This window comes from Polistes fuscatus, unplaced genomic scaffold (genome assembly GCF_010416935.1).
Source record: "Polistes fuscatus isolate 324 unplaced genomic scaffold, CU_Pfus_HIC Scaffold7, whole genome shotgun sequence".
Lineage (NCBI taxonomy): Eukaryota > Metazoa > Arthropoda > Insecta > Hymenoptera > Vespidae > Polistes > Polistes fuscatus.
The window spans coordinates 1,510,201-1,522,877 of NW_025113151.1; the positions used below are offsets into that span (position 1 = coordinate 1,510,201).

The 12,677-nt window shown below is 34.1% G+C and overlaps 1 protein-coding gene across 5 annotated transcripts in view; it reads left to right on the forward strand.

Annotated features, from left to right (window-relative positions):
- LOC122524342 (rho GTPase-activating protein 21) overlaps positions 1–12,677 on the forward strand; it is a 34,186-nt gene that overhangs the window by 13,501 nt on the left and 8,008 nt on the right. For 4 of the 5 annotated variants that reach the window (XM_043646525.1, XM_043646529.1, XM_043646528.1 and 1 more), the window contains exons 3-17: positions 4,272–4,439; positions 4,540–4,779; positions 4,879–5,333; positions 5,427–6,772; positions 7,778–7,984; positions 8,099–8,161; positions 8,247–8,364; positions 10,327–10,435; positions 10,526–10,609; positions 10,697–10,909; positions 10,982–11,347; positions 11,427–11,591; positions 11,674–12,054; positions 12,144–12,288; positions 12,550–12,674. In XM_043646525.1, the coding sequence (XP_043502460.1) occupies positions 4,272–4,439; positions 4,540–4,779; positions 4,879–5,333; positions 5,427–6,772; positions 7,778–7,984; positions 8,099–8,161; positions 8,247–8,364; positions 10,327–10,435; positions 10,526–10,609; positions 10,697–10,909; positions 10,982–11,347; positions 11,427–11,591; positions 11,674–12,054; positions 12,144–12,288; positions 12,550–12,674 (4,185 nt within the window). The remainder of the gene's footprint in view (positions 1–4,271; positions 4,440–4,539; positions 4,780–4,878; positions 5,334–5,426; positions 6,773–7,777; positions 7,985–8,098; positions 8,162–8,246; positions 8,365–10,326; positions 10,436–10,525; positions 10,610–10,696; positions 10,910–10,981; positions 11,348–11,426; positions 11,592–11,673; positions 12,055–12,143; positions 12,289–12,549; positions 12,675–12,677) is intronic. The other variant, XM_043646527.1, reaches the window with a different exon arrangement.

Here is a 12,677-nt window from a genome sequence, read left to right on the forward strand (position 1 = left end):
AGAAATAAAGAGAAAGAGAGAGAGGAGTGGTGGTAATGGTGGGGGAAATTTAAAAATGTGTTGGGAGGGTTATAACGGTGCACTTTAAATGGGGCTCCTCATCATTTTCGTTTATCTTAGGCTCTTCTCAATGGTTTCAATTTTATATACAATAAAATCGTCTTTTAGAAAACATCCATCGCGTTTGTCGATGATTTTGGTGTGAATTGTTCGAGACTGTAATATGGTCGATCGATTCTCTCTCTCCCCAAGCCCTCCCCCTGTACCCCTATGCCCCCTTCTCCTTTTCTCTTTCTCTCTTTCCTCGACACGACCCACTTTCCTCAACGCGTTAACTATATCCCTCCAATTCCGACCTCCTTGCCGTTTGTCAGACACAAATGTGTTTATTGACACTCCCGCTCATAGGATCTGTTTTCCATATAAACATATTCGATTTGCTTTGAAAGTATCCAAGAACGCGTTTAGATTGTATACAGAGAGCGTCGTTAAGGAGACGCAAAAATAACTTTTTAATAGCAAAATCTCTTCTTAAATATAACCCGATTAAAAAAAGAAAAAAGAAAAAGAAACGTCTCGTAAGAAGAAAAAGAGAAAGCAAGAGTTCGAAGTTCAGATTTTCATCATCCGATCATCATCGTGATCATTTTTCATCTGATTTCATCATTTGATCATCAGATCATTTTATTTTCCACTCGTTCCGTGTATTACAGGAATGAAAAATATTATTTAGAAATTCGCTAACGTTGAGAATGAACAAAGTATGGTACTTACTTACTAAGAGGTTTAGTTTACACGACGATAGGCGTTGATAGTTAACAGAAAGCTAACTTAGACGATCTGAAAATACGAAGGACAAGGATGATCATAAAAGCAAACCAAGTAGTAGCGGCGGCGGCGGCGGCTTATAACGAAACGTTCGAATAAAATACATTTATCTCTATTAAACGTGGTATATTTTGATGTTAAAGAAGAAAAATGTAGTTCTTGGGAAAGTCTGGTGGTACACGATTACTACTACTACTTCGATGGTGGAAATATAATAGGCAGCACTGTTAGCAAACTGTTACTTTTATTTTAGTTTCTAAGAAACAGCAGCTTCCTGCTAGAACTATCGTCACGCTTTTAGGGAAGTGGTTACCTACTTAACCATCCTTCTTTCTTTCATTATTTCCCTTCTGTTGTTTCTTCTTCTTCTTCTTTTTTCTAATCAGGAAGTCAAAAGTTTCGCATTATGTAGGTAGGTACCATACCGAGAGTGTGTTTACCGTATTCCAGTAAAACCGGTGCCTATTTTGTTTCCCGCATGTGGTATCTGACGCGTGACGGCTTCGCTCGGCTGCAACGTAGAGTAGAAGCAGCAACAGCAGCAGCAGCAAAGTCACAATGAAACAGACGAACCAACAGCAGTACCAGCACCCAGCACCAGCACGTTACCACCGGTACAATGCTAATGGTGTCACGGTGACCGTATGCTAACGCTTATATATATCCAATGGGGGGATTGCAAATTGTGCAAACGGGACACACCGTTGATCGCCTGGTGTCTCCTTTTCATGGTTGTCCTCTTTTTCTATCTCTCCGGTTACTTATTCCTGAGAATTATTCTATAGAGAGATGACGATGAAAAGGTAACACGGTGAGATATATGGGTATGACGTGTTATACTAATATATCGATTTTTTAGTGACGTAGATGAAAAATTCTAACGGAAACTAACCCCTAGTTTCATAGACACCACACGTCTATTTGTTGTTTCTACCTTTTGTTTTCTTTTCTTTTCTTTTCTTTCTTTTCTTTCTTTCTTTTAATTGACAAATACCGTTCGTTATTTATGCTACTCAGGTTTTGTTCTAAATGAGTTAGCGTATGCTGCTCACACCGGCCATTGTGAGTTACAAACGCGTCTGCATACGTACGTAAGTAAAGTAAAATACGTAGGTAAAGTTCGTACGTAAGTTAGTTGGGGATTATTTTTGGTATGCGGTCTAACGAAATCAGGCGAAAGCCATCGTTCTCTTTAATATCCAATGATACATCTGTTGGTGTACTTCAGTGCATTAGGGGCTAGCTGTGTTGTCAAAGTGATACGTATTAGATAACACGGAAAACCACGGGTACACGTTGGTGAACCACGGCAGACGTTTGTGGTTCAACTTGAGTAGGCTCAGGATCTGCTGTTGCTGATGCTGATGCTGATGCTGTTACTGTTCGATTTATTTTCTTTTCTAAACGGGCAATTGGGTTATCAGAGTACGACAATAAAATAAATAAAAAAATATTTGACTGGGACAAATATAATTCTTGGATGAGATCTGTTGTATTACAGGTTGATTCATCGTTAAGTGCCGTTACATGTTCACAGTTTATTCAAATAAAACGGCACCTTATTTATACCGTTTTAATAAACTCTCTATCTCTCTCTCTCTCTTTCTTGGGATTACAACAAGCCGATCTAAATTTTATATTTAAATAATACTCAGCTCGAATAATTGATTAGAGTGGTACGTTAAGTTAGTTCTAGGTTTTGATGAATGCAAATTTTTCTTAGACGATTTTTAAAAGTAATTTATGATCTTCTGTCTGCTGCTTTGCCAAAATGAAGGTGGGCGTTTAGTGGAACTAGCGATCTACGACGATGACGTAATAGTTCATCGTTGAGACAAGTAAGTAAGTAAGTAACTAAGTAAAAGTAAGTACTCTTAGGACAAAAATTATGAAAGTAGTAAAAAGAAAGACAGTTGTAATTATTGTTAGGATCAAAATTTAATATCTCAGTTTTATAAGATTTTTTTTTATTTTAAGTGAAAGTAACGTTTCTTTCTCGAAGTATTTGTTCGAGTTATAAAATGAAAGAGATTCTTGGAATGAAATCTTTCTTGGCGTTGCGAAATTCGATGAAAATTGATTAATGAGCTTTTCTTCTTTTCTTTTTTTCTTTGCAATTAGACTCGGGGATTTTCCCTCTTTTTTCTAAAAATGAAAAATTGTCTTTTTAGTTTATTACTAATGGTAGGAATAAGGTAGTTCCATGGAAATTCTCATTGGTTCAACTATTTCGAATCGGGTGGTGCTATTTTGTTTCCTGGAAAGTTGCCACCTTTTATTCGAACTCCGTCAGCAGAGAGAGAGAGAGAGAGACAAAGAGAAAAAGATAGAAAAAAAAAAAGAAGAGAACAACCTCTCTTCCCTTCTCCCTCTTTTATCTCGATATTTTATGTGACTCGAAATTCTTGGCAAGTTTTCTTAATCCTATCTCTTGTCCCCCAATCTTTGCGGTTCAAAAATCCTGTAATTAACGTTTATGGTACATGAAACTTCAGTATATCCCGTATTAGAATAATCCCATGTTGAATCTCTGTTCACATAATCTATTCAATAAAGTTCAATTTAAATAGCATTAAAGAGTTAAATGATATTAGAATAGAAAGGTTTAAAAAAATGTAATTTTAAGCCTTTTGTCAAATAAAATATCTTAAAAAAATGCCACATAAATTCTAGCAACAGTCCATTGCAATTATTTAATAAAAAAACATATAACTTGGAATATCATTTAACATCTTTCAACGTAAACCTCCATATATTTTTGGCACACAGGAAGTTATCATACCTTCTTGCTAAAAACCAAAATAATTTTCTCTATTCGAATTAATGATCCTAATTTAAAATGATTTCTTAGAGAAGGGAAACAAAAATTCATTTACGATGCTTATCACCCTTCTTTTTTCACCTTATCGTTTGTACCATAAATACATTTTCTTTTTTTCCAAGTGGAGAGACAGAGAGAAAGAAAGAAAGAACGTGAGGTTTCTTTCTCATCTTTAGAACGGCTATTCATAATAATATATTGATAAATCACATAACGAGAGTTAACCTAGGCAATGAAGCAGACAATTAAGGTCATTCCTGTGCGAGTAACATGCACTTACTACTGCGATTACCTAACGACCTCGTACTTCACACAGACATACATTATGCCAGACTGTATATATATAGTTTACATGCGATAATACGCAGTTACATGGGATATCAATGATAAAGAACACATCTGGTGTATTTAATTTCGTCTTTGAAACCTACCGATTGACGTAGTTACGAATCTACTATTCAATCGAATTCGTCTACTTACTTAGACGCATATGCATAAAAATAAATATACCAAGAAGTGTAAAACAATATGGAAAATAGATAGCATCAAAAAATATCTGTTGAAATTTTCTCTTTGTATTAATAAAAAAACTTCAAAAAAAATATGACGAATGATTTTGTAGGTGCGACATACATCACCACCCCCACCAGCACCAGCACCAACATCGGCAGCAACTCGGAAGGAGAGTTTACCACTTCGTGGTCCAAGAACTCTCCTGCTTAGACGTAGCGAAAATGGGTTCGGATTCACCCTTCGACATTTTATCGTTTATCCGCCCGAGTCCTGTTGCGTAAGTAGAAATAAATGAACAAATTGTAGGAAAAGATACGTGTACATTTAAATGAAATTGAAATTGATATTACGATTGGTTAAATGAAATTGTTGTTCAGATGTTGCCAGGACACGAGCGGACAAAGATCGATGAACCTATGGACACGATCTTCGTAAAACAGGTGCGAGTTAATTCGCCAGCATCAGAAGCAGGGCTTCGTACGGGTGACCGGGTTGTTTCCGTTGATGGAATAGCAACACGAGGTGAACAATACGCCAGTGTAGTGCAACGTATTCAACAAGCGGGTCCTTGGTTGCGTTTACTTGTTGTTTCGAAGGAAGACGATATTTTGCAACGGGTATGCAAATTATATTTTTCAATTTGCAAAAGAACAATGACAATATTTCTTTACTATTATATATAAAATAATTTGTAATGTATAAACGTTTGATGATAGTATTTTGGTGAAACGGCGCATAATCCTGAGACGAATCAACGTCCACGATTACGTTCTCCAGAAAGGGTTTCTCAAAAGCAACGAAGGTCTATCAGTATGATCCCAGGACCGTCGCCAAGAACAACCAGGCAATCATGGATATGCTCGCTTCCGGATTCCGAAAATTTGAGTACAACTGCTACAAGTAGAGATAGCGAAGAGGTTCTTTACAAGGAATCACAAGGCAACAAGATGTCACCGTCTATACCAGTTATCGCAGGACAACAAAGAAGATTTTTACAGGAAACTAATATCCCTTGCGAACCCGTCGAAGATAGAATGCAATCGAGAAAATTACAGCACCAACAACAAGTTCGCGAAGCCATGGAATCGCCTCCCCAATCGTATACCCGGCCATCACCGGATCAGAGGTTCGATTTGTACGATAGAACGCGTCCCGAATCGATTTATTCTAGGTTAGTGCTTTGTGTGGAATTCTTTTGTTAACTATGTACGTAAAACTATTTCAATTAATTCATAACGTTAAATTTTGGTTTTTGTTATTTCAGACCGAGTAGCGAACAAATTTACGATAGAATCAAAGATCCTATTTACGAGAGAGTTAGATCGGGTGAATCTGGTGGACAGTATGAAAAAGAACAACAACAATTAACGATGTTACGTTATCCAATATCCCGTGCGGAACCACAAGTTCCTATATACCGTCCTGGCAGACGTGTGATAGCAAGACGAGCGAGTGAAGGTAGTGGGGCTACTGGTCAAACTAACGAATCCGAAGTTCCCAGTTATGGAAGTATAGACGCACTTAGATCCAACGATCCAAGTTCGAGATTGAGTATGGATTCTAGAAGAGACTCATCCCCAATCAGTAAGGGTAGTTTGTCCTCGTTCGACTCCAATTCGACTGTTACTGGAAACGAATGTTCCGACGATTCTGTCATCATGAACAGATTACGTAAGAGTTTCGAACAAAAGGAAGAATTTTTACGCAGACCGAGTCATCCAATTGGATGGAGTGTCGCCGAGGATGCATCTAGATTGCAACAGAGTAGTGGTGGTGGTAGTGGTGGTGGTGGTGGTGGTGGTAGTGGTGGTAGTGGTACAAACTCGGCTGTTATTCAAAGAGAATTTTACGCAAGACCGCAGAAACTTCAAAGGCAAATTTGGCCACCCAATGAACAACAACAAAGGCAACAATCGCCTACGAGAAGAATGGATAACAAAAGCAATGGCAAATTGTCATTAACCAAACCGTCTAATCAAAATGTTCAAAGGGTGAAAATTGATCTTGATTCGGAATCGGATTATAATAATTCGCGAAGTGAACAGAACGATGATCGTTCGAATCTAGTTGACAGTCAGATTAGTATCAGAGATAGATTTTATTCGAGTCTTTATGAGAGTCAATTGGGAAAGGAAAATCATTTTGTTTATCCGCCGATTAAAACTAACGATCAGGATAGGTATAAGGCTAACAATAAATCTGTGTTTGTCAGTACGTTGTCGAAAATCCATGAGAACGCATCGAATTCTATTGCAACAAATCAACAGCAGCAGCTCCAACAACATCCTCAAGATTCTAGGAATGAATCACTTTCCGTACCATCTTCTCCAGGGCTGGATAAAAAAAATAATGACAAATTCGTGGTACCACCTCAAGGATTACAAATTGTTTCCAGACGCGCGAAACAATTTGAATCCGGTAGACTTCTTAGCGACGACGAGGAACCAACTAGCGATCGAACTAATTTATACAAAAGCGAACTGTCTAGGTTGTCGAATAAGAGAAGTGTACCAAACGTTGCCGTCATGAAGAGAGAATTCGAATCCAAAGCAGAATCGCAAGAACCAAGAAGAATACCTGCTAACAGGGAAAGCAAATCGTTAGATTCCGGTGAGTATTGTTTGAATATTATTTTTTTTTTTTTTTTCATTTAAAATGAATTCCTTAATCAATGACAGCATTGAATTATCAATTCATTTATTCATTTATTTATCTATTCATACGTGAATTTTATTTGACGTTGGTTATTATTATTCATTACTATATAAGTATAGTATATTTAAATATTGTGGCTTAGGGAGGGGATTATCCGGAAACAGAATATTTCCTATAGGCAGCAAGTACATCCATTGTGAACCCCCTGCCAACTATAAAGAAGTTCAAGGTAGAATAAGAAAAGCGGTTCATGTGTTCTTTTTTTTTGTTGTCGTCATTTTATGATTTATTATAGTGATCACCGTGCATTTTGTTTGAACGTCGTCCATATTGTTTCAATGTTAAATGTATAACTAAGTGAACGCGACAATTGATCATTCATTTGTATCCCTAAAGTAAAATTAAATGGTCGATTAAATTAGAGAGAAAAGAAGTAAAAAAAAAAAAACAAAGATATTTGTTCTTTGCTTTATGTTTTATTTTGTTGTCGTTGCAAAATTTATTTCAGTAAATTTATACTCGTCACAATAAACGAAGTGTGCCATTGTTAGTATGTGTGGATGCATGATTAAAGATAAAATAATAATAAGCTTTAAGGAAATTGAGTACAAAAATCGATCAGCTTTTATTTGTGTAACAAATAATTATTATTATTATATGTATACGTCGCTTTTTTTGTTGTAATTTTTATTCAACGTGTAAATTGTGAAGAAAAAAAGAAGAAATGTTTATCGTCTAGCAATGTCAATTAAACAATTTTACTTTAGGATGACATGATCAATGCTTAGAATATTTTAGCATGAAAAAAACTGAACAGTTTGTATGCATTGTTCGAAAAAAAACATTTAATGTAACTTAATCTCTCGCTGAAAGATTTAACAAGCAGTACATGCAATTAATGCTGCGAAAAAATCAATGCAAAAACAAATTTCATTACAACAATTTGATTATAATTTACAGAAATACCGACGATGGAAATAGAAGCAGTTCATCTTAGGGCACGCAGTAATAGTGCGGAATCTTGGGAAGCTGTAAACGGATCGCGTGGAAATACAAGACACACGTGGCAAACAGAGCAAGAAGAAGATGAAAAAGACAACCGAAATGATAATAATAATGGTGATAGTAAAAACCAAAGTTATGGACAGTCTCCTAGAAGTCAACTTGGTCAGTTAATTAAAATAATATCTTTTTCTATATTTTTTCATATGATTTTTATATAAAAATTACAACTAAATATCGCATGGGTAGGTTGTTCACAATATTATTTTTTTTTCACAGCTCCTTGCGATGAAACATCAAACAATGGAGTAATCCTAAGACGACAGAAAAACGCACAGTTGAGTAAGTATTTTTTATGGTTTATATTAATAAAATAAATGATTAAAAATAATAATACGAAGTATTAAACAATAATTTGATGTTGTAGGTGACGAAGAGCGCGCTACGAGAAGAGTTTCCTACCTGAAAGCTACGTGGGGTGAACGAATGCACGTTGATAGTGATTTAGATCTTAGTGACACTGAACCTGTTCACGTTCTTAGAAGGTAAATTGTTTCTTTTATTATCACATTTTTAGACATTTCAATATGTAAGGAATTTAAAGTAGAAAAAATAATTAATAATTAATAGATAAGCGCTAATGAATCAGTATAGGTGAAGTTGATGTTTGGAAAAACACAAGATGGACTGAACAAATCTGGCTTATTTCGTCACCATTTTTATCATTCTCGTTTATTCATTTTTAATGTATATTTGTGATATACGCGCGTGTTTCTTAACAAATCATATTTTTGTCTTCCCCCCTTTCCCCTTTTCGAATCACTGTATAATTCACAGCCGAGAAACACGTATTGGGTGCTTGGAATAATTCACCGACATAATTAAAGAAAAAGATATCATTGTTTTTCCTTTTGGTGATGCTGTGTAACGCAAGTTATTATTTATTGTATTTTTATTTGATTTATTAAATCCCCTCCACGCGCGTAAATACAGTTTTAAGTTTTCAGTTATGTTCATGTGTATGTATTTCCAGTGCACATAGACGATGGAGACCACCGTTATTTACAAGCGACATAACACCATTAAGACGAATCTTTGAGGATATGACGCAGTCTACAAATCTTCATCGACATTCTCTTCGGTGAGGGTGTAATCGTTTGTAGAAGGCCTTGAAAAAAAACCCCCAAAAACGAAAAAAGAGAAAGCCTCGTATTTATTTGTTTTTTTTTTCAATTTTGTTCTCTTATTTATTTATTCATTTATTTATTTATTTCCAAAGCTATTTATGATTTAATTTCGTTGATCCACTCGTTGAAACAATTTCATTAGAATTTTGTTGCTTTTGTAAATACGTTCGACATTATTTTTTTCCTTTAGTAATAGACAAATCTATTGTTACAGAATAGTATTTTTTTTGTATGCAAGCGATATGATTCTTTGTTCTATTTCTTCTTTTCTTCTTTTTATTAATTATGATTGCTTTTAACTCTTTTTACATTTCTTCTTTTCTCATACTCAGGGAGAACAGCGATTAGGTTGTAATAATACTATTATTTTCTAATTTCTTTTTCTTAATTTTGTTGTACTCGTGGGTTCTTCTTCTTTATTTAGTAAAAAATGAGCACAGCATTACCATACTTCATTCTCCTTCTCTGAATAGTTTGGGTCATATCTATTTGCGGATTATTGTTTTGTTACAGATACATTATGTGTGTATAATGTGTTTTGTAAATCAGTGTCTAGAATATTTGCTTTATGTAGGATATCTACACTTCAAAATGACTCAAGAGGATGACTAACATTATTCTATCCAGATCAGATGGCTTAGTTTTTACTTTTTCCATGTAATAACTTTTTATGTTTGAGTTATCGTATATATATACATGTACGTATGCGAGTGATAAAACCTTAGCGATATAATATATATAGCTTGAATATTCTTAATGTAGGGGGAAATATACAGACAGATGTTGGGTTATTGCAGTAATTAAAAAACTGTTCATTAATATAAGGTGATTGTTTTCAGTGATGTCATTTGTTATATAATAGACAACGCATCTCTATATATGTGGACAAGGCTTTTTTGTATTATCGACATTTTTTTGAATGCGCATAAATATATTTGCAAGTGTTTTATCGTATGTGATTAATAACAAGTGCTGTATATATTTTCTATATACAGGATGTCCAAGCTTTTTCCTCAAAGTTTTAACAACATATTTTATAATTTAAAAGATAAGTTTCATTACATCCTGTATATATATATGCACAACTGATACTGTATCTAATTTTTAATTTCTATGGAATATTTAATAACATATTTCATTGAATGATCTTTTCATGAAATCGAATTCATAACTGTTAATAAAAATGTTTCTCATCAATGTATATAAATTTTCAGTGACTACACAACATAACACTTTATCTGTTGATTGTCTGTGGTTCGTAAAAGTACAAAATTAATATTGAAATATGATGTATTTATTTTTTTTTTTTAATTATTTCAGTAATAGTATTGTAAGTACCACGGATAGTGGCAATGAAATTCCGAAGGAGGTTGAACCAGTTGAACGGGAAGGCACACTTCACATTAAATTTACAGTGCTCGATGGCAAGGTAAATGAAATGTTCTTATATTTTTTTATTTAACAAAAAATAAGTTTAACAAATTATTAATAATATTATTTATATATGTATATATTGCAGCGATCTTCTGATCGTTCCTGGAAGCAAATTTGGGGTGTTCTTCGAGGTCCAATTTTATTCTTTTATAAGGATCGTCACAGTCAGGTAAATTAAAAACAATTCAATTACTTTTACCAATAATCTCGTGACAAATAATTATTCAATAATATAATTTATTGTATTATTATACAGAGCCCTTCATCGGTTAACGATACTGAAGGTACTGTACAAAATATTGATGTAAGGTGTTCATTGGTGGATATTGCTGAGGATTACACCAAACGAAAACATGTTTTACGTGTGGTTAATCCTACAGCAGAAGTGCTTTTACAAACAGAAGATGCAGCTTCTATGGCTCTTTGGTTAAGAGCACTTCATAAATACGCTGCTACTGAAAAGCCATTGGTAAATTTATTTCTTTATATTTTGAAAAAAAATATTCTATGGTATTTATAATTATTAATATTTAATTTTTAGGATGTAACATCTAGTACTTCAAAACAACAAGCAGTACCACAAACTCCCGGACCAACAACACCCAGTGTTGCCTCTGTTCAAAATGCTAATCAAAGACTGAGTCCCTTACCCAGCCACAAAGGTATTAAGAAGTTAACATCATTTAGAAATAGATCACCGACTGGACAATCACCAGTTAATAAAACAAGGAAACCAAGTCAAACTATGGAACCTCTTTCATCTCCAAAAACTAAAACTTGGAAGGGTAGGGTAGCTAAACAATTTAGAAAAATGCATGGTCAACAAGCTGGTTCACCATCATCGCCTACTGCACAATTACCACCGGAAGGTGCCACGTTTAAAGTACCCCTTGAACTTTGTCCATCGGTAAATATAAACGTTTCGTAAAGTCATCAACAAAAATCTATTTCATTCTATTTAATTGCTATTTAATAATTTGTTGTAGTCTTCCTTTTCGGAATTTGTACCTCTTATAGTTGAAATGTGCACTAGCATAGTCGAGGCACGTGGCCTTGAGGTTGTTGGAATCTACAGAGTGCCAGGAAATACTGCTGCCATTTCTCAGCTTACTGAGAGTGTAAATAAAGGATTTGAGAATATTAATCTACAGGTACAGATGTCTTTATATTTCGTTAAAAAATGTTAAGATAAATTAAATCGTTGCATCTTGATAAATAAATTGTTTTTTATAGGATCCAAGATGGAGTGACGTGAATGTGATATCTTCTTTATTGAAATCTTTCTTCCGACAATTACCAGATTCGTTATTAACTGCTGAATTGTATCCCATGTTCATTGATGCTGATAAAATTGAAGATCCACAAAGGAGAATGGCTACAATAAGGAAATTATTAAGAGATCTTCCAGAACATCATTTTGAAACGCTCAAATATTTAATGTTTCACTTGAAGAGAATCGTAGAACATAGTGAAGTCAATAAAATGGAAGCTAAAAACATAGCTATCGTTTTTGGACCGACATTAGTACGCGCAAGTGGTTCAAGAGATAATATGGTTACAATGGTCACTGATATGTCTCACCAATGTAAAATAGTCGAAAGTTTATTAAACAATGTAAGTATTTAAAAAATATTCAATTATTTTACAAACGTTTAATTTGAATTTGTGACAAACAAATTAATATACTTATTGATAATTATCAGGTTGATTGGTTCTTCTCAGAAGAAGATCTCGATGATTTAAGTAGACTTAGTGTTAACATAAGTCTTCCAGCTGACGGTTGTGAGCTTGAACCAACATCCCATACTAATCATAATTTACTACTAAACAATATACAAAAAGTCGAAGGTATATTAATAGATCAACGATTTTTTATTAAAATATTTCATTAGTTTTAATAAATTAGATACGTGTGAATTTGTATCGCTCATTTTATTTAGTTGAATTCATTTTATTTAAAAAAAATAAAAAGAAACCATATTAGAATATCATAAATAAATTATTAGTCGATTATTATATTTTGCTAATTGCAATGCTTCGATTTATTTTTCTTTATTTGTATGTGCTATTATTTATTTTGCTGGCTTTTTTCTTATTTTGATAAAACAGGCATGCGCGAAATGGTATCAGCAAAGGACATTGTATCTTCAATCATATCTGCAGCTAACAGGAAAATTCAAAGGAGAAGAAAGGGCCAGGATGAAGCAGAGAATGAAGAACACGATGAAGAGAAGGTA